This window comes from Rhagoletis zephyria, unplaced genomic scaffold, assembly GCF_001687245.7.
Source record: "Rhagoletis zephyria isolate East Lansing unplaced genomic scaffold, Rhagoletis_zephyria_1.1 Rzeph_scaffold_10439, whole genome shotgun sequence".
Classification (NCBI taxonomy): Eukaryota; Metazoa; Arthropoda; class Insecta; order Diptera; family Tephritidae; genus Rhagoletis; species Rhagoletis zephyria.
Genome location: NW_016167517.1, coordinates 1 through 21,309, shown reverse-complemented (window position 1 = coordinate 21,309; position 21,309 = coordinate 1). Strand labels below are relative to the sequence as shown.

Sequence of the window (21,309 nt, the reverse complement as noted above, 5' to 3'; positions counted from 1 at the left end):
TGAGGTGCATTTGGATAATCCTAAGACTACATATCAACCCGGTGATAAGTTGACAGGATGTGTAACCTTAACGTTGGAAGTACGGTTGCTACTGAAAGGTACCTGCATATGTATATGCATATGTATATATACAGTGTGTGCAATAAGTACGACGACGAAGGAAAAAAATTCCTCTATAAAAGTGTAATTTTTGAAGTTGTGAACATGTTTTCTTTAACTGCATGCACAATTATTAAATTTTTCTGTAAAATACTTCCAGCTAGTTGCTTTACCATACTCAAATGTAATGCAGTTTAAAAATATTAAGAAACCATTATAAAATGAAAACATTTTTGTGATTATTTACTTAAAGAAAAAAATCTAAATTTGGAAAACGGTGACACTTTTATAAAGGTTACTTTTTATCTGGGAGGTCACCGCCCAACATACTTTCTCCCATGATAAAAATATAGTAAGGTAGAACCGCTGAGAGTCACTTTTAAAATTCTTGACGTTTCCAAACAATTTAATTTTTAAATTTACTCACAAACTCACACACACATTTTCATTTTCAATCTCAAGCAACAACAATTTCGAACAATTTCATTTTTTTATTTTCACATTTATATGATTTTAAAATGTTGGCAAACTTCAAAAAAAAATCATGGCCGACAAATTGAGAGAACGGTTATACCTTGCTATGTTTTTATCATGCTTTCTCCATAAGTTTGTAGTGGTACTTATTAGACACCATGTATATGTATCAAGCGGCATGTTTAGTGTGCTCGAACAATGACTCATTGCTCAACGCTTTTTTTGCTTTTTCTTTCATTTTTTTCAAGAAGTCTCCTACTCTTTAAAATTCCTTTTCCATAATTCATTAATTAATTTAAAATATTTTCTTTATCCAGCTGTAGCCATAAAGTATACAGGTTTTGCTGAAGTGAAATGGGAAACGCTTTTACCACCGAAGAAATTTAAAAAATCAAAGCAGAAAAATGAACAAACACAAGAGGATGACCCACCACCAGAACCGCGCTTGGAAGTTTACACCAATCGAGAGGACTTTTTGTCCAGTGTCAATTATTTTCTAGGCTCCGAAGACGGTATGCGCGCTTAATTTTCTCCATTTATTACTCATTCTGACTCGTCATCTCGTTTATTCACGCAGCAATTGCAAAAATCGTTGAACGGGGCACGTACAACTATCCCTTCACCGTTTCCCTCCCGCAGAGTTGTCCATCTAGTTTCGAGAGCACCAATGGCCATATACGCTACACAATTGAAGTGTTTGTTGATCACAAAAACAAAAGTGAAATTTGGTACTCGAAACAATTGCAAGTGCTCAAACCAGTCGATCTACGCCACTGCCCGCAGGTGAGACAACAACCTTGCGAGGTGCATGTCGAGGAGAATCGGTCTCTATGGAAATTTTTTAAGAAGCCATTGGAAATGTTTGTGAATTTACAGCAAGTTGGCTTTATTCCAGGCGAAGTGCTATCAGCACATGTCATCATACAAAATCCGGGTAGTTCACATTTAAGCGAACTAACCTACGAACTGCTTCAAATTTGCCGCATCACCGCTTCACATGGTCACAAAAAAACCAAAACTCAGTACTTCCCCACAATATTAGCTAAAACGGTACACAACCTATGCGACGAGAAAGAGGCTATGGTGCAACATTTGCAAACGCTGTTTATGCCTCAGACAAATATTCCGCCAAGTACTGATTCAGGCGACTGTAGTTGTCTACAAATTAGCTACGAGTTGAGCGCGCGATTGACTACGAATAATGTAAAACGTTGGCTACTCGCAAAGCTGCCAATCATAGTGGGTACTAAGTCGTTGCAGAATGTGGAAGAAATGGGTCGAGGGCCAAGCCCGCAGCAGCAGCCGATTTTTGGTGCGCATTCTACAGATGATTTGGGAGCAAGTATGAAAGAAAGAGAGAGTAACATGTTAATGCTTGGGGGTGAGAGCGATACATTTGCTGGTGCCTCAGCTCCCGAACCAGAGACGCCGCCCAATAGAAGCCTATCCATGATGTCACTTGGTGAGTAAATTAGAGGGACTATTTTAAGGAACGCTGTACACAAGAAACCTCCTAGAAAAAAATATTTATTTGACTACAATTGTCTGCATGTTGATAGGGAGTGAGATGTGAAAATTTTCAAATGCTCATCTCTTTATTGAAACTGAGCCAGTTATTTGTATACATATATTAGATTAGGTTAATTTGGTTTCCCCGTAATAAGGTCACACGTTTACTTTTTTGCGATACTTCTACGAACGGTAACTTATAGTTTGTAGCTGTGCCGAAACGAGGTTTGGAAAGAGAGCTCCTCTGAGTTGAATAAAAACTACATTATAACAAAATTTATGAGTAGGATTCTTACACACCATCCTGCATGCAGGCGCGACATAGACGTTCCGGTCTGATCCGCCTTCGGTTCACCCCGACCAGAAAGACATTCTACCAGCACATTCTCCGGGTTTTTCCCGACGTTCGCTCAACTGGAGCGTGGCCTATCTATCCAAGGGTAGTGAACATGCAATAAAAGGCACTCGCACTATCTGTTTTCTATTAGAGGCTGTCTCGAGGGTACCTCTCGTTCCTAACTCGTCAGCCACGTAGTTTTCTGGGCTATCGGCAGCCATATACTTAAGTTTGACAAGGAAATACTCACACCCGAACGAAAAAAAGTCAGACTTTCTCTAAATAGCTCCGATCGAACCATAAGAGAGCCTAGCGATATAATGACCTTCCTGGTTATCAGAGAACTTAAATCATAAAGCTTTCTACCGCCGCAAAGTGTCTCGACTCTTTGGAGGCAGGTGGAAAGAATAGTGTGTCTGAATGCCTACAACCAGCTGGGCAAGAATAGGTCAGCTCTTGATATCTCAGAGGGAGAGGGGGTTCTTGTGCCTCTAAGCTATATCAAGGGCTGCATATCTCAGCACTGGAAAAAGGTGGCTAACAGTAGGTGGAAAGACCTACAATCCTACCCCACCCACTACTGGGCAAAACGCACTGCCTTTCTTACCACCACTTTCACCAGATGCAGAAAAAACGGTGGAGCATCTGATCTGCGATTGCCCAGCACTATGTAGGACCGGAATCAGGCTTCTAGGCAAACCCTGTTTCTGCGGTTTAACAGACATAAGTGATATTAACCCACTGAAATTTCTTAAGTTCTTCAACTCCACATGCTGTGGAGCAACTTCTGTTGCTTTCTTTTCGGGATTATTTTCAGGCTTAATTTCTAGTAGTGGTTTTGAAACGGCACGCGCAAGTGCTAATTGAAGTTGTTAAACTCGCCACTTCAACCAATCAACCATAGACAGATTCTGATGAAATGTAAATATCTGGCTATTGTAGTTTAGGATAAATAAATATCCAATCACTGTTGTAAATAGTAACTTTATTGCTAAAAAGCATATACCTGGCGTGTTTCCCTGCGCCTTAAAAGTATTTTTGTGTAGTTGTCTCCCTCGCAAAACACATATGGCCTCAATCCTAAAATATAAAATATATTTAAAGAGAGAAGGGAGATTTTCAAAGAAATTTTCGATTTCTGAAGCATTGTTTATTTTTTATAAATGTGGGTATTACTTAATATATTTTCGAATGTCTTTAGAATCGGCCTTTTCCTCGAAACTTATGGCCTTATTCATAAAAAATAAAGTAGGTTTAAATAGCTTTATAAATTTAAGTTTTCATACATTTTTCAATTTATAAACCCTTTATAAAGCTACTTAATTTTTTATGAATAAGGCCATTAATNCAAATAGGTGGAAGGAAACCCGCTTCAAAAACATGTTCTACAGAAAACTTTCTTAACGCTCTTTAGTTTAACACCAGGTTTGAAATATTTCCTTTATTTTATTAATTTAAATAAATAAAATTTTTAAAACAGGTGGCAACCCCCTTACAAATATTTTCGGCAGTGAAATTTCCCAAACCTCTTTAGTTTGAAGCCATATTGCAATATTTAATTTATCTTATAATTAAATTAAATTAAAAATTTCAAAAATTTGGCAACTTTCCACGAAAATTTTTCGACTTGAAGCCTTCTTAAACATCTTTCTTTTGACAGCCATATTGCAGTATTTCATTTACCTTATCAATTTACCTAAACTGCAATTTTTTAACAGGTGACAAGTCTCAAATTTTTTTCTTCCATATTTTAAGTAAGATATCGGGCAATTCTTCGGAGAAAACTGCATTCGCTTCCGTGCATTAGTTTTCGAATAATGCGCGTACAAACATACAGACAGACAGACAGAAAAAAATTTTGATTTGGCTTCTGTTGCTCTAATAATGACCATCCCTTTTAATATATTTTTTTTTAAATATATATAATTAGGACCGTCGAGAGGGAGAGGGAAAAGGATGAATCTCCCCAGGCTCGGGCTTTTTATTATATTTTTTTACAATGTAATTGCTCTATCGTTATACGCTTTTATCATAAATATATTCGGATTCATGCTGATTGTTTCAGAAAGGAAAATGAGGATGATGAGGAAAATGATCACATGCTTTTATATTAATACATTTTATGTATGGGCGTCCGTGATTTTTCAGTCCGAGCCCGAGTTTTCTCTCGACGGCCCTATCCATAATTTACAGACGATTTTTTTTGTATGTACTACATACATATATATTAAAATAAATAACTTTTTCAGCTTCTTCCACCTATCGTGAAGCAGAGTACATGCCGAAAATAAGATTCGATGGCGAGATGAAGAAATCGAAACGAAGGGATTTAGGTCAAACCGATTTTAAACCAAAATATCTATACTATAATATGGAGAGTGTGCTGCCAATACCGAATGATGTTATCGCGGCGTCCACAAGCACGACTACGGTGGCAACGACAGCTACAACAACAAGGACGCAATATCAACCACTACCGGAACCCTACTAGACTGAAAGGCGAACAATAGATTGTAATGTATTTGGGTAATGTTGTAATGAACCAAACAAAATGCAAGCACTGAACTATGAATAAATATGTAATGAGTGTAATAAAGACGTATTTACATGCACACCTATTACTAAGTATGTTTTTAGATCTATTAGTAGATATATTTTAGCTTTAGACATAACTAATCCACATATCGAAGGCTTTCGGTAGGAGAGCAATCTCAATTGTCTACTACCAGCAATTATTCCGGCGATTTCTAAATGGCAAGAGAGAGATAGTTCAAAAAACGTTATTAAATACTCTAGCCAAATAGCTAATAGAAAGTACATTAAAGCTCACAGATTGTTCTACAGCTGTGCCTATAATGATGGGCACCACCAAATCCGATACGGCTTGTGACACCGCACTGATGCGCATTTCCAGGCGTAACTCATATTTAATGGATATTATGTGTGTACCTTGTGTGGATGGCGGTAGTGGTGGCACATCGAACTGATCATCCACTACAACCATATCGCCCGACCGCACAATTATACGCTTTTCTACGCTTTTCAAGTCATATGAGATGTAGCGCTGGCGTCGTCGTGGTAAATATGTAGTAAATTTGTAGACNGAGTTTTGGAAAGCGTGTCAGGGTGTCTACCCATCTCACGGTAGCCATGCCTCGAAAGCCAATGCGTATGTCTGCGCAAACGACGCCATATATATATGTATGCCAGAAGAAATATGTTTTTAAATGTTATCACTTTTTTAATCACTTACCTTCAAATGATCTTTCTTTCAGTAAGGTCAGCTCTGCGGTACCCACTACTTTTTCGCCACACACGTACAGCGGAGGATCTCGCTCGAAGGTAAATTTGTAAGGTGGCATTTCCAAACTTTAACAAAATAAGCCCGTAAACAAGAAATTGAATCAAGACAAATTTTTGTTTGACTTTTTTGCTTTCTAAAATAATTTTGAGCATTTTTCTTTCGCATATCTTTTAGTGTGGGAAGTAGATTTTTTCTGAAATACGGCGTTCTTCATTCAAGTTCTGAAGTAGGGTGTTCTTGAAATGTTTTCTGGGATAGGGCGTTTTCGAACTGGCTGCCGAGATAGGTCGATCTTGCACTCAGGTATCGACGTAATGTGCTCCGACGTCTCCTCGTCTTCAAGACAAAGACGGCAATCCATCTCTGTGGGAATACCAATCCGGTTCATGTGAGAGCGCAAGTCATTATGGCCAGTCAGATAGACAACAACCAACTTGACATCGGATCTGTTCCTTACTAGCGAAAGGATAACCAAAAAGTTTGGCCTGTTTAAGGCCCATTACCTCTGTACCAGCACTTACTGCGTTCTGAGTTAAGCCACGATTCTATTTTAAGCCTCGAGGAGGACCAGCTGAGTCCCCAAAATGGTTCCGGCCCACCAGTATGGAAGATGTAACGTCCCTTGCCAACTCGTCGGTGCTTATGGTTCAATTTGCAACTCACGACGTCCATACCTACGTCCGTTCGGGGGCGAGCTGAATTGACAAGGGGTAAAATCCGTGCAGACCTCGGATGAGACCACCTTCTTTCGATCGCGGCCATGTATAAAGGGCTACGATTTGAGTGTATGCACCTGGAATATCCGCACCCTAGACGGGGAAGGGGTCCCTCTCCGGCTAGTTGATGTCCTCGGGAAGACTTAGGCTAACATCCCAGCTATCTAAGAAATGTGAACGACGGGGCACGGGAAGATAAGCGTGCAGCCTTGCGACGTCTAATGCTCCAATGGAAGAGAGGGAAGAGGCATCCAAGGATCACTTCTGTGAGCGCGTGTAGCGTATATGTGAGCGCTGTCCCCGACACAATACAAAAATCACGCTTGGCGATTTCATTACCAAGGTAGGCAAGGAAGGTATATTTGGCGCCACTGTCGGAAAATTCAGTCTCAACGACGAAAGGACTGATAACGGACTGTGGCTAACAGACTTCACCGGGACCCAAAACTTGGTATTACGTGTTATTAGGTTCCAGCATGGAAAGATCCATCAAGCTACATGGCTGTCTCCAGATCGAAAAACGAGACAGAAGGTACGCCTCAAGTTTTTAGAAGTTTGTACACTCCGAGGGCCATTCATTGACTCGTAAAACTATCTCGCTGCAGCCAATATTTTTACGAGCTACGATGCAGTAAAAAATGTCTACCCGAAAGAACAACTCTTACGACAAGGAGGGTCAAGAAGTTGCAGAAAAAATTATGGCACCTACAGGGCGCGCTGCGACCGAGGTCAACGTGAGCTATGTCGGACCATTATACGTAGGAAGTGAAGAGGGAAACGAGACGTATTTGCAGCAATAAGAAGACAGAGGCCGAAATACGTGAGCGCGAAGAGCTTGAAATGCTGACTGACAGGAAAAACGCCCGAATATTGTATTAGAGAAATATGCGACTTACGAAAAGTTCCAAGACCAAGGCGAACTCCCGTAAGAACAAGCATGGCGACCTAGTTACCGATGTCCAGAGCGTACCTAAATAGTGGAGTGATAAGGTGCATGCATAAATGCTTATGCAGAATATGGACAGATGAATGCATGCCCAACGACTAAAATTTAAAGTGATTTCAGCCCCATACACAAGAAAGATGATTCTGCCATATGCGCCAACTACCGCGGGATCAGCCTTCTAAGCATAAGTTACAAGGTCTTATCGAGCGTATCGTGTGAAAGACTGAAACGCAACGTCAGAGAACTGATTGAACCTCATCAGTGTGGCTTTGGACCTGACAAATGCACCATAGACTAGGTATTCCAAATACACCAAATCTTGGAAATGATGGGCCAGAATAGGATCGACACATACCATCTATGTATATGTCGATTTCAAAGCCGATTTCGACTATACGAGAAAAAGTTATATTTATGCAACTAGTACGACTGTGTAAAATGACGTTGATGAATACTACCAGCTCCATCAGAATTGAGAAGGACCTCTCCGCGCCGTTTGATACCAAATGAGGTTTCAGAGAAAGTGACTCCCTTTCGGGTGATTTCTTTAATCAGCCATTGGAGAAGATCATAAGATCCGCAGAACTGAATTTCTGGCATATGCCGACAACGTAGACATCGGTAAAAGCACACAAGGGGGACGGATCTACAGTTTTATGAAAAATTGTTTTTCATGGCAGAAACACACTCACAGGTTTGGCATTTCCCGCCCAGAGGCGACCGCTGTTAAGAAAAAACCTAAAAATGCTTCTCTATCTTCATTTTTCTGCTAGCGGCCACGAAAATAAGAATTATTAATGAAACAAATTTTTCCGCTTTCTTTTATAAACCATTAATATTATAAATATAATAAGTTTGTAGTAACAGGACGTACCGTGTATTTGTTGGCATTTAGTCTAATACACACATGCATGCATATTTGTAGTAGTCACATAATTACATTAAACCCTGAAAAATTTAACGCGGTTTTAAAGAAAATAGTGGCAGACCATTTAAAACCACAATTTTAGATCCCCTTTAAATTTTCACCGCCCTTGCCATATGTCAAAGCCATATATCAGAAAATGTTTATTGCATCATGGGGTATAGCAACAATTTCGTGAATGCGTTTTACAGAAGTTAGAACTCTTTGATATAAAATTTATCACGTGGAAATATGCAAATCGCAAATTAACTTTGGCAAACTCATAACTATACATTTTTAATGGCACCTTAACTATTTACATAAGTAACATTTTTCACAGGTATGTATGTATATTTATTTAACTTCATATTTTTGCGAAGTTAAATTGTCCAAATATTTTGAATGTGTGTGGAAACCAGTTTTTTATAATTGTTTTCATTTCATGAATTAAGACTGGGACGCCTACATACATATGTCCTTAATTTTGTAACCACATTTTTCGCAAGCAAAAGAAGCATTAATAACTCGTCCAGCGAATCTAGAACGAAAATTCCCTTCCAATGTGTTCTGGGTTTTTTTAATATCATGCTACATTTGGTGAGTGTATGTATGTACATATTTTTCATATCTAATTGTAGCAAAATCACTTTTGATATTCAACTATTCCAACCATATCCAGTAGTTTCGCGCGTTGCTGATGTTGACTGCTGATTTTCAGACGTACTACTCGTATAAGGCGGTGGTGTCGTGCCCTGTAACTGCAGCAAAGGCATTCTAACATCATCTATTACCGGCGCAGTGGGTACAGCGAAATTTGTGTACATCGGATATTTGGGTATGAATTCATCCGTGCGATTGCGCTCATCAACGTCGCGATCGATGAACTTGCCACTAATAGTAGTAGCCTCTTCAAAAGAAGGTGGCTCTGTTGGGTGAAATATGAAACAAAATTATTCACATTGAGAATTCTGTAAAACAAAAAAATGTATGCCTTACTAAATTTTTCATAGTTTGGCGGCGCATCGCTGCCGAAAGGTGTGTCTGGCGTATCTGGCTCCTGCGGCGCTGTTGACAGCAAGGCAACTGCATTCTCAGGATTAGTGGCGCTTTGCGCCAAAGGCACTGTACCAATTGTAATGGGTATAACTATTTCGGAATCAGTATGACAGCAGCCAGTGTTTATGGACATCTTAATCTCATAGCGCACACCAATAATGTAGTCAGTCAGCGAACTGGGCGGCACAGGTGGTATGACCAGTGCGCCCTCAATCAGGCGTTTAGAGAGTCGCAAACATTGCATGCCTTGTTCGGTGTGCGCCAGCGTATTGGTGTGGTAGCGTGTCTTATGATGTGGTGTTTGTGCTACAAATTTATAAACTTGTTTCAATTTTAATTCAACGCCATCTTCCAAATCATAGCCGGTCGATTGATTGTCTATTTCGAGCTTATATTTAATTGCCTGACCGGGCGCATAACCACCAAAAGGTATTATTAGCGTTGACATCACTGGGCCCGAAGAGCAGGGCCAGCAACAGAAATATTTGATATCCTCATTTTTAATTGGTATCTGAAAGTATATAAATAAAATGCTCTAAAGGTCTACGTTTCCGATTTAAGACACATTCCGTACTCACCAATAGCTCCGGCTTCAAATTCAAGTTCACCTGGTGTAAAACCGTCAGCGGTTGTTTGAAAACATTATCAAATTTATAAGGGCGATTTAACACCAACGTTAATTCGTATGCAATTTTTCCATATTTTTCTACGCAGGATGTGGGACATTGTAGCGGCAGCGGTATGCTGAATGTGTAAGTATAGGTTCCCGGCTGTAGCGTACCTTCAGCATGTACACATGTCTTCGAGTGCAAATATGTTTCGTTGCCACGGAAATGTTCGGTATAGTGTTCTGTTTTGCCATCGCGTGAACGCGATCTGCTCTCCTCCCAGCGTACCTTGGCCTCGCCTTCGAAAAGTATGTAAACCTCTGGAAGTAGTAAAGAGAGGCGTTTATATGACATTTCTTGTATCAGTTAAAATAAATGGCCATGAAATTGCACGATTGAATGCTGTGCCTTAAACAAAAAGAAATGGGAAAAAATGCAGGCCGCTTAAAAACCATGTGTATTCGCCTTTGGCCACTTTTTATTCAAAACACAATTTAATATATGTACATATGTATGTATATAGGTTATGAGACAAAATAGAGACGTAACGTAAGTTTCACTTCTCCAGTGTGGCCCAGACGCACTTACTTTTTTTCATAGGATATTTAAACCTAATACTCCTACTACAGCAGGTATTTTGACCTGATTTTGAAAAAAATCAAGATTAAAGGATTTAATTATTCAGCAATATGTTAGACAGAAGATTATGCTAGAGGTGGTAGAAAATTAAAAACATCAGCTAACTAAGCATAGCTAACAAAAACATAGTCTTTGATTAAAATCACCATATGGCAACGCCATGAGAGCCTGCTTTAAAGGTCTGTACAAACTGAACGAAACAAGATATGAGAGTGCTTGTTAACTGTAAGGACGCAGATATATTGGCACTAAAATGTGTTGTATAGTAGAGCATTACTTCCGAGCCAAAGCTTTCGAAGTGATCACATCGCAAATAGAAGTGAACTAAAAAAATTGAAAACAAGTAATTTGAAATAATTTTATTTTTTTTTATCCTTTATTAGTGGTAAGTAAAAAAGAAAGTAGACCCCGTCCCATCTAATGGCTAAATCTTTTGTGGAGGCATTTATTTGCATTTAAGTAACATACATATGTATATTATAAATATGAAACAAATCAGACCATATATACGGATTTTTCAAATATCTCGACTTCTGCGCCACCTATCGTGTAGTTCTTTTGTGTAGTTATTCCTCTTCATGCAAATCATATACATTCCAAATATGTATCATACTGGACCATAAATACGGTGTTTTCAAATATCTGCGTTATTTTTATTATAAATAACCTGAGAAAATTTTATAAATATAAATTATTAGTAATATTTTAAAATTTTCATTCACTCATATGGGACAACTGATTTAAGCATTACATAGGGGCTTTTTCAATTTATATACTTTTTCAAAATTATAGTGTGAAGGAAACAATTTTTAGGCTGCAACACTTGTAATTATTTTTTTTTTTAATGTACTACATACATGCTTATTACATAAAAAATTAAATAAATTTCGAATGTTGCAGCCTAGTTTTGTTTCCTTCACATTATTCCAATATGAGTGTAAGTGAAAATTTTAAAAGAAAACAAATAATTTTTATTTAAAATTAGTTTTTTTCAAAAACGGCTCGACAAGTTATGGGCTATAAAATTTATACACATTATTTATCACAAAAATAACACAAATTAGCAAAAAAAATATATGCAATGACCTTCGATTTAAAGTTGGTTCAAACACACGGTTAGGAATTGGTGTTAAGTCGAAATCCACGAAAAGTGTTGAAAAAAATATATTTGAGATCGTTTTTCTTTGTTGCTTTTATTCTGTAACTGAAATTTATATATATAGTGCGGATTTAATGCTTGTCTCTTAAAGTAGCCAAGGAGATTATAAAAAAATGATTTGGCCTCTATTTTCGCAATTTTTTTTTATGCGTATTTTTTCGCCGTCAAAACACTATTCGTGTCTAATGACGAAATGCTCATATGTATGTATTTAAGTATACATGATCTATATTTTTAATTATGCGTGTACTAAAGCTCCCTATAAGGCATTAACACTTTTGCTTTATAGTATGGCATAAATGAGTAGTTTGACTACTTATTAGTACAGTGACTAGTGACTAGTATTAGTACTTATTGAGCACACTTTCTGATGACAACATTGAGGGGAAAGTACAAAATTTTTTCCCTTGGTCTGAACAAAAACGATTACTTTGATAAGCACTTTTGTAATTAATGATAATGATAATATGAGCACTCATATGATACTCAGCTGTCTTGTAGGATTAAGTTCAAAGTATATGTACATACGTGCATACAATAAAACCATTTACATAGTTATATGTAGAATTTTACATTTACTAATCGATAAAGATACTACTGATAATTTGCCCTATTCACAGTCAGTACTTTTTAGTAATTATTTAGAAGGAAAACTTTGTTCAAGACTGATGAATCATTAATTTTACTTTGAAGTAAAGCATCGTACGCAAAACCTAAGAGTTGATTAATTTTTTGTTTTTATTAATGCTATTTATTTATTAATTCAAACGTGCCTTTGTAATGCCAATATGGGCTATATTATCATATTTATGGCAGCCGAATACGAGACACACAATTAATTTACAAATTTTTTCCACAAAAGCTAACAGACCCTCGCCAATGATCCTAAATTTATCTACTCTCAAACAGCATAGTTATTTGGCATATATTTCACGGTCTTTCATGAAAGCAACGCATAGATATTCGGCAGTAACATCAAAATATATTAGAATATTATTGGATAGCTTTGAACTTTGCGTTTGAGGTTTTTTACACCACAAAATTTTTTACAAATGCCGATAGGCAGTGAGGCAAGATGAAAATAACCGACTACTTTTTAAGCACGAGTGATACTCATAGGATTACTTTCCCACTCGTATTTCGGCCAAGCTTAATGAACAGCATGACGGAATGAGCTGAACTGCGAAGTGAATCTTAGAAGCTTTGAGAACTTCATTACTTTTACAACATTCTGCTGGTAGCCTTGTTCTTTGGCGTTTCTCATGTTTCTGATACAATCCTTCATATAAGCTACAATAAAAATTATTATAAGAAACCAAAAGAGGGATTTAAATTGTTATTAATTAGTTAAAACGTTTAATACTTTCATATATGTATGTATGTATGTATAGCTGTATATTGTCTGGAGTAAGTGTTCCGACTGAACTGCAAAAACAGCATTCCAGCGAATTATAAAAAATAACCGATTCAAATATATGCAAACAATCAAACAAACAGAATTAAATGCATGTCTTCGCGCACCCAGTAGGGAATATTTTGCTTTCGTTATCTGCCTTCAACTTTCATTCAATGTGAAATCGGAAAACTCTTTAGAGCTCAGAGATTTTTTAGGCAATTAGTTTCTGGAATAGCTTTTCTTAAACAAAGGGAAAATCTAGTCACTTTAAGGTAAACCATTAGGTTTGTGTTTAATACAGGCATAGGATGTACTTTTAACCGAAAGTCGCCATTACTGCTTTTTTCGGCTCTCTCAAGCTTTTTGGTTCACTGAGTCATAGGTTATCACTTAGCTTAAATTTTCTAAAAGCAGTGATAATACAAAAACTTGCCGTTGTTGTTGTAACCTATTCAATTTGAGTTGTTTTCGCATTTTGCTTTACTTCATATTTGAAATTGAACTTTGTTATAAAGATAAATGTGATGATGAAGAAGTAATTGAGAAATTGAAGATAAAGACGAAAATTACAGCAATGAGAAATAAATAAGAATTAAGGAAATTTTTTGAAATCTTTTTATAGGAATCGAACAAATCCAGCCACAAAAATTTCAGTTATCGAGTTATCGAAATTTATCGAATCATCGAAGGTTATAGTTATCGAAATTTATAGAAGCATCTAAGTTTATAGTTTTCGAAATTTATCGAGCTATCTATGTTTGCTGAGTTATCGAAATGTATCGAATCATTCAAAGTGATCATTATTTTTTGAGTTGTCGAAATTTATAGAAACAGAGTCTTGATTGTCCAAATTTGCCGACAGTTATCGAGTTAGATAACCAAATTTATTAGATTATCGGAATTTTTCAAGTTAATGGAATTTATCAAGTTATCGATTTTTATTGGTTTCATTATTTGTAATATATTAACTTCTTTGAACTTACTAAGTTACCAATAGTTATTGATTACCCGAAATTTGCTGGTTTATCGCATCGAAGTTTTTAGAATTATCACAGTATATCGAGTTATCGAAATTTATAGGGTTTATAGGTATGTAAAGTTTTCACTCCTAATTGGTTTATCGAATTCTATCAAGTTAACACAGTGTAACGAGTTATCAAATTTTGTCGATAGATATCGAAATTCATTGAGCTATTAAGGTTATCAAAATTTGTAGAGTTATCCAGAGTTTATCGAGCTATAGATATATCGATTAATATTGAGATATGTAAATATCTGAGCTACCGAAACTCATCAAGTCTTCGAAACGCACGGTATCGAATGTTATCGAAATTTGACGAGTTATGGAATTTTATTGTGGCACTCCTAGTAAGAATTAAAATTTAGTAAATGCATACTTATATTTATTTCCAATTTCAGAGGATATTTAGCAAAAATTCTCTGAACATTCAGTTCCGCAATGGTAACAAATTTCCAGTTAGGCACATGGTTATGTGCATATGTGTTTATACACGAGTATAGATGCACACTCGCGTGCATACACAAGTAAATTCTGCCGGTTTGCAATTTTTTTTCGATTTGAGTTTGTTTAATTGCAGTTCATTGTGTGGGGATGAATAAAATTATTTGTTTGATAAAGCATTGGTATACAGGGAATATTAAACAAAAATTGAACAAGCAGACATCAGCAAAAGTAAGATTGAGTTTTGACTATTCGTGATTTTGTTTAAATTTTTTTTATGGAAATTAAAAACTGGAACATAGTAACTCGCCTAAAAAGTCGTTTTAATTCTTCATTTAAAAAATTCTCTTACCTCTAACGGTTTTCTCGCTGGTCGTATGCAGCTGTATTCGCCCATTGATAGTCTCGCCGCTGTAGTAAACCGGCTGTGGTCGATCAAATTCAAATACACACGAAGAGGGCATTTTCGCTCGATTTATTAATGATTTTATTACGTGTGGATATGTTGTTTTTAATTGATCACTATATATTTCTTTACTGCTTTCAACAAATTGCAGAACAAATCACTTTCAACTAATATGTGTACATAGTACTTATATGACAGACGTAACCAACTAACGCAACACNTTTGTTTAATTGCAGTTCATTGTATGGGGATGAATAAAATTATTTGTTTGATAAAGCATTGGTATACAGGGAATATTAAACAAAAATTGAACAAGCAGACATCAGCAAAAGTAAGATTGAGTTTTGACTATTCGTGATTTTGTTTAAATTTTTTTTATGGAAATTAAAAACTGGAACATAGTAACTCGCCTAAAAAGTCGTTTTAATTCTTCATTTAAAAAATTCTCTTACCTCTAACGGTTTTCTCGCTGGTCGTATGCAGCTGTATTCGCCCATTGATAGTCTCGCCGCTGTAGTAAACCGGCTGTGGTCGATCAAATTCAAATACACACGAAGAGGGCATTTTCGCTCGATTTATTAATGATTTTATTACGTGTGGATATGTTGTTTTTAATTGATCACTATATATTTCTTTACTGCTTTCAACAAATTGCAGAACAAATCACTTTCAACTAATATGTGTACATAGTACTTATATGACAGACGTAACCAACTAACGCAACACAGTGCTAAAAATATCTGCATTTACTTATTTGCATATACTATTGTAGATACTATATATATACATATATGTATAAGTACATATGTTTCACTTCAAATGAAAGCACTAGTTCTCAGTACCTACTAAAACACGTTGTTATCTACGTAAATCCTATTCAGCATATATATCGTATATTTTCTTATGAATCACAAATATGTATATTTCACAGTGAAATTGTGGACCAACTGGCACCCATGCTTTTCCGTCAATTCTGGCTCCCACTGGTCGTCGCGTTCGACAGACTGCTGTCTGAAAAAGTATGTAAACAGTTTATAACAAACTCGCAAGCTCTTGTTTACTTAAAAAAGAATAATAGAAAGCCATACTAGTCGACAGTCTCCATCAGCTCTTTGGAGCACAGAGACTGAGAGAAAGAGAGAGGAAGCAAACGTTCGAACGCCAGACAAATATGCGTGTGAGTTGGGAGCTAAATTTCAGTTGTGGGAGCATATAGCGGCTGAAAGACGCCACTGGGTGTGACGTCATCAGCACGTTTTTTATTTGGACTTGATTTACATTTGTTTATGTGCGGCTAACCGGGTGATTGCCACATTTAAATAGCGAACTAAGCGAGTGTTACCACAGGGATATTTATTTGTCCGATACGCAAAATTTTAAAAAAGAGAGCAAAGCGTAGGTAACAATTTTTGTGAACACTTGCAAGTCTAAAACAGCACAATAACATTAATTTCGATCGAACAAGAAAATTATAAAGTAGGTAATTTCAGCGTTATCTCAGCTAAACCGGCGATTGCAAGCAAACATGGAATAATATTTTTCTACAGTAGTGTAGCTTATGTAGCTTTGAAACAGAAATTTTAAATCAAGGTCAGAGATTTCCTCNATAGTACTTATATGACAGACGTAACCAACTAACGCAACACAGTGCTAAAAATATCTGCATTTACTTATTTGCATATACTATTGTAGNTGTGTTGTTTTTAATTGATCACTATATATTTCTTTTCTGCTTTCAGCAAATTGCAGAACAAATCACTTTCAACTAATATGTGTACATAGTACTTATATGACAGACGTAACCAACTAACGCAACACAGTGCTAAAAATATCTGCATTTACTTATTTGCATATACTATTGTAGCTCCTATATACATATATACATATATAAGTACATATGTTTCACTTCAAATGAAAGCACTAGTTCTTAGTACCTACTAAAACACGTTGTTATCTACGTAAATCCTATTCAGCTTATATATCGTATATTTTCTTATGAATCACAAATAAGTATTTTGCACAGCGAAATTGTGGACCAACTGGCACCCATGCTTTTCCGTCAATTCTGGCTCCCACTGGTCGTCGCGTTCGACAGACTGCTGTCTGAAAAAGTATGTAAACAGTTTATAACAAACTCGCAAGCTCTTGTTTACTTAAAAAAGAATAATAGAAAGCCATACTAGTCGACAGTCTCCATCAGCTCTTTGGAGCACAGAGACTGAGAGAAAGAGAGAGGAAGCAAACGTTCGAACGCCAGGCAAATATGCGTGTGAGTTGGGAGCTAAATTTCAGTTGTGGGAGCATATAGCGGCTGAAAGACGCCACTGGGTGTGACGTCATCAGCACGTTTTTTATTTTGACTTGATTTACATTTGTTTATGTGCGGCTAACCGGGTGATTGCCACATTTAAATAGCGAACTAAGCGAGTGTTACCACAGGGATATTTATTTGTCCGATACGCAAAATTTTAAAAAAGAGAGCAAAGCGTAGGTAACAATTTTTGTGAACACTTGCAAGTCTAAAACAGCACAATAACATTAATTTCGATCGAACAAAAAAATTATAAAGTAGGTAATTTCAGCGTTATCTCAGCTAAACTGGCGATTGCAAGCAAACATGGAATAATATTTTTCTACAGTAGTGTAGCTTATGTAGCTTTGAAACAGAAATTTTAAATCAAGGTCAGAGATTTCCTCNCTTGCAAGTCTAAAACAGCACAATAACATTAATTTCGATCGAACAAAAAAATTATAAAGTAGGTAATTTCAGCGTTATCTCAGCTAAACTGGCGATTGCAAGCAAACATGGAATAATATTTTTCTACAGTAGTGTAGCTTATGTAGCTTTGAAACAGAAATTTTAAATCAAGGTCAGAGATTTCCTCTAATGTTCTCATGGGCGCCACCAGGATCGAATTTAGGGAGGGACTGACATATAAAAAAATCCTCAAAAATAATATTTCTTCAATCTTAACTAAATAATAGCCAAATATAAATTTAGTTTAGTAAGTAGAGTGGAGTACTAAACTTACATTTTTTGACTTGTTTTCATGCAAATAGAGGAATATTAACAGGAAGTCGACACATGAGTGGAAGATCGACCTATCTTGGCAGCCAGTTCAAAAAAGCTCCATTTTGTAAAAAAAAAAATTTCAAGAACGCCCTACCCCAGAATTCGGTTCTCAGCACATTTTCATTTGAGATAGGGCGTTTTTGTACCGAATTCAGAAATAGGGCCTTCTTAAACCAAATTCTGGGATAGGATGTTCTTCAATCCAATTCTGAAGTAGGGCGTTCTTGAAAAGTTCTCTGATATAGGGCGTTTCCGAACTGGCTACCAAGGTAGGTCGATCTTCCACTCAGGTCTTGAAATACGCCTACTATTTTCTTACTGCGAAGATATGTAGGACATGCGTATAAAAAATTAATAAATGTGAAGTAAATACATATCGTCACCCTTATGCCCGATACATGGATGCGCAAATTTACCAATATTGAGTTATCGGGTTGACTTGATTAACCTTTGAATGTTCTATTTTACACCAAAAGCCAGAATACCATGCGTAAATGGAAAGCATATATATATATACATATATGTATTTCACAATGTCAATTACATGAATGCAGAGTGAAGTCTCGTAAAAAACTCAAACTTGATTTCCCAAAATTCATTCAATCATGTTTCTGGCATGCGGGGAACGATATGTAATTGCCGATTTGTTTTACAAAAATTATTTAAAAAGCAGACGTATCGGTTACTCAGCCAGTCGGTTAATCGTTTCTTCAATTATTTCACATAGATTCTCTAAAACAAATTTTCGATATAAGCTTAAGATGCAAATTTTTAAGGTCAGTTTTATAAGAAATTAAACTTACAATTTATTAAAACTAGTAGTAGCCCCCGAAATCCAGGTGAATGCAGTAAATAAATACTTACTAAAATTAAGAAACTAAATTTAAGCGTAGAATAAAACGTGATATTCGTAAATATTCTTTAGTATTTAGTTGAAGATTTATTTAAAGAACTTCGTGAAAGACCACAATTAATCTTGTACTGCTAGAGGCTTGATAACCCAGAAAATTGGCGCCATTTATGATGAAAGGCATTTAGTATCACACTTTTGATATAAAGCTTTCTTAAACCTTTCAGTATAAAATTTCAACTAAAAATTGTAAAATATGTATGCCGGCTAATTTTTTATCGTTCATACCAAAAATCACATAAACAAATTTGTAAAGCTTTGAAGATTGCCGTCATTCAGGGTTCTTCATAATTGTCAGTGATACCCTTGGTATTTAAACAAGAAAGTGATTTAAACTATTTTTATTTATTACATTCATGAAATATGTTTCAACACTATGAATAACACTGTGCCACAAAAATAAAAAAAATTCAGAACACACGAAATAATCGATATACTCACGAAACTATGGGCCAAATATAGTAAAACTGCGCTTTTAGTTTTTCACTCTGACATCAGGATTGTTTTCAAAGGACTTTGAAATTTTAAAAATATGATTATTTGATAAAAAAAAATGTAGAAAAACAATATGGGTACCAAATGAAAGTGAAAATTCTGTTGAATTTAAAAACAATAAAGTTTTTAGGTCTACAAGGAATAGGTATTGAAAATGCGCTTTTAATAACTATTATCTTTTCAAGTTAATAAAGTTAGTCAAACAAATGACAACACTCTTCAAAAATTTATTGGAATTCAAACTTTCTTAAGCCTGTCTTTTTTATGTCCATATTGTAATATGTTATTCATCTCTGCAATTTAATCGAAATAAAACTTTTAAAAATTAAGCATTTTAAACCTCATTAATTCGATATCCAGATTGTAATACATTATGCTTAACTTTTTTATCTCTCCAACTAATCGAAATTTTTCAAACAGCTGGCAACTCTCTATTTCTATATGGTGCTGTCTTTTTTATATGTGGACTTTCACTTTGTTATTCTTTCTTATATGTAGAAGTTCTATTTGCTATTATTTCTTCGTATATGGGGTATTATATGAGCAAAAAGTAGTGTACACACGCTCCATATACGTTTTAGCAAACTATGAAAATTTAATCAAAATCGGTCCAGTGGTTTTTGAGGAAATTTGTTACATCATTTTGGAAACTTTACTTTATATATAAGATTACGGCGTAATTTTTATTTTGGAATTACTCTTCCACCTATAAACAAAATTAGCAAAACAGACTCGCTTTATTTTGATCAGTTGTGAATATATTTCTTAATAATCTATATTTTGTACAAAACTCTAGCTTGTTATACACAAAACACCATATAAATCTCCATTTCAAACTTTGTATAAAAATTAAAAAAATTTTACCATTTTAAACTTTTTATTCAAAGTCTTTGGTTTGCAGTTTTATAGCCCATTCAATTTTAGTACAATAAAGTGCACGTTTCAAAAAATTTTCAAAAACACTTCCTATGGAAAAAAATCGTGCAAAAAAATCATATTCAATTGTTTTTTGTTCACAAGAACTACCCTGTTTTTGTGGTTGTTTCCAGCGGAAGTTAAACTTTCTTGTAGCGGAAGAGACTGAAACGACCTTGGCTAAAGAAAGATAAGTCTCCAAATTTACAGTAAATAAAGGTACGGTAAATATGTATCGACAAAAGCAGCAGATTAGCCAAGTTAGAACAATTATACAAAAAGTTATTAAGTATTACAGTTGGACACTTCTTTACGATTTATGTTAAAATTTATAACAATTAACATTATCAGACCTGTTATAAAAATTGTACGAATTGAAAAAACATAGAAAACAGAGAATGCGCATAGTAATAGAATACGTTCCAACAAAACGCGACTGCAAGAAGAGAACTTATAAGAACGAGAAGATGCAAACGACGTAGTGCAAATCATTGTAGTAACGGATTTTACATTTTTGATATGTAACTTGTAAGGCATTTAACAGAGAAATTTGGAACGCAAAATTTCTGCAAAATACCGAGGCAGAAATACGGAAATTAATGCTTAGCAACAAATATGCGTTTTTTGGCAGCAACATATGGCAAAATGTGGATTTACAGAAGTTTCAAGCTTATAAAACGAAAACCTACCTTCCAAATCTTTGTCTAAGGGCCAAATTCACAGTGCGTAGGCAGAGAACTTAGATAGATAGAGAAGGTGCAAACTGAAAGTGGAAACGATTCGCGGACGAAAAATTAACAGCGTTAGAAAAGTTCAAGTCGGAATGTAGAAATTCTGTTGAATTTAATGTTGATAACATAATACAATGTTGAGCAACATGAAATGTGATGTTCTTTGTGAG

General features: G+C 35.7%; 2 protein-coding genes across 3 annotated transcripts; one reads left to right on the top strand and one right to left on the bottom strand.

Moving 5' to 3' along the window:
* Positions 1–4: 4 nt before the first annotated feature.
* Positions 5–5,029, top strand: LOC108376438 (arrestin domain-containing protein 17; the record flags this gene model as incomplete). Its single annotated transcript, XM_017632650.1, has 4 exons — positions 5–98; positions 891–1,085; positions 1,151–2,035; positions 4,669–5,029. Coding segments are annotated over 4 exons (1,416 nt in total), but the record flags the coding sequence as incomplete, so codon positions are not given.
* Positions 5,030–8,264: 3,235 nt separating this feature from the next.
* Positions 8,265–15,192, bottom strand: LOC108376439 (arrestin domain-containing protein 3). Of its 2 annotated transcripts, none has more exons than XM_017632652.1 (4): positions 14,962–15,192; positions 9,924–10,273; positions 9,286–9,856; positions 8,265–9,214 (listed from the first exon to the last, which is right to left on the bottom strand). In XM_017632652.1, the coding sequence occupies exons 1-4, from the start codon at positions 15,071–15,073 to the stop codon at positions 8,946–8,948; spliced, it is 1,302 nt and encodes a 433-aa protein (XP_017488141.1). In that variant the 5' UTR covers positions 15,074–15,192; the 3' UTR covers positions 8,265–8,945. The 2 variants fall into 2 exon arrangements, with proteins under 2 accessions (XP_017488141.1, XP_017488142.1); XM_017632653.1 differs by lacking the exon at positions 14,962–15,192 and adding an exon at positions 10,542–10,655.
* Positions 15,193–21,309: the final 6,117 nt, after the last annotated feature.

What these genes read in the sequence shown, in the direction of transcription:
- LOC108376439 (XM_017632652.1), bottom strand. Translation starts at nt 15,073, where the DNA reads ATGCCCTCTTCGTGTGTATTTGAATTTGATCGACCACAGCCGGTTTAC. An exon ending in CAGCGAGAAAACCGTTAGAG is followed by an intron (nt 10,274 to 14,961) that starts GTAAGAGAATTT and finishes TACTACTTCCAG; the next exon opens with AGGTTTACATACTTTTCGAA. An exon ending in GCCAAACTATGAAAAATTTA is followed by an intron (nt 9,215 to 9,285) that starts GTAAGGCATACA and finishes TTCACCCAACAG; the next exon opens with AGCCACCTTCTTTTGAAGAG.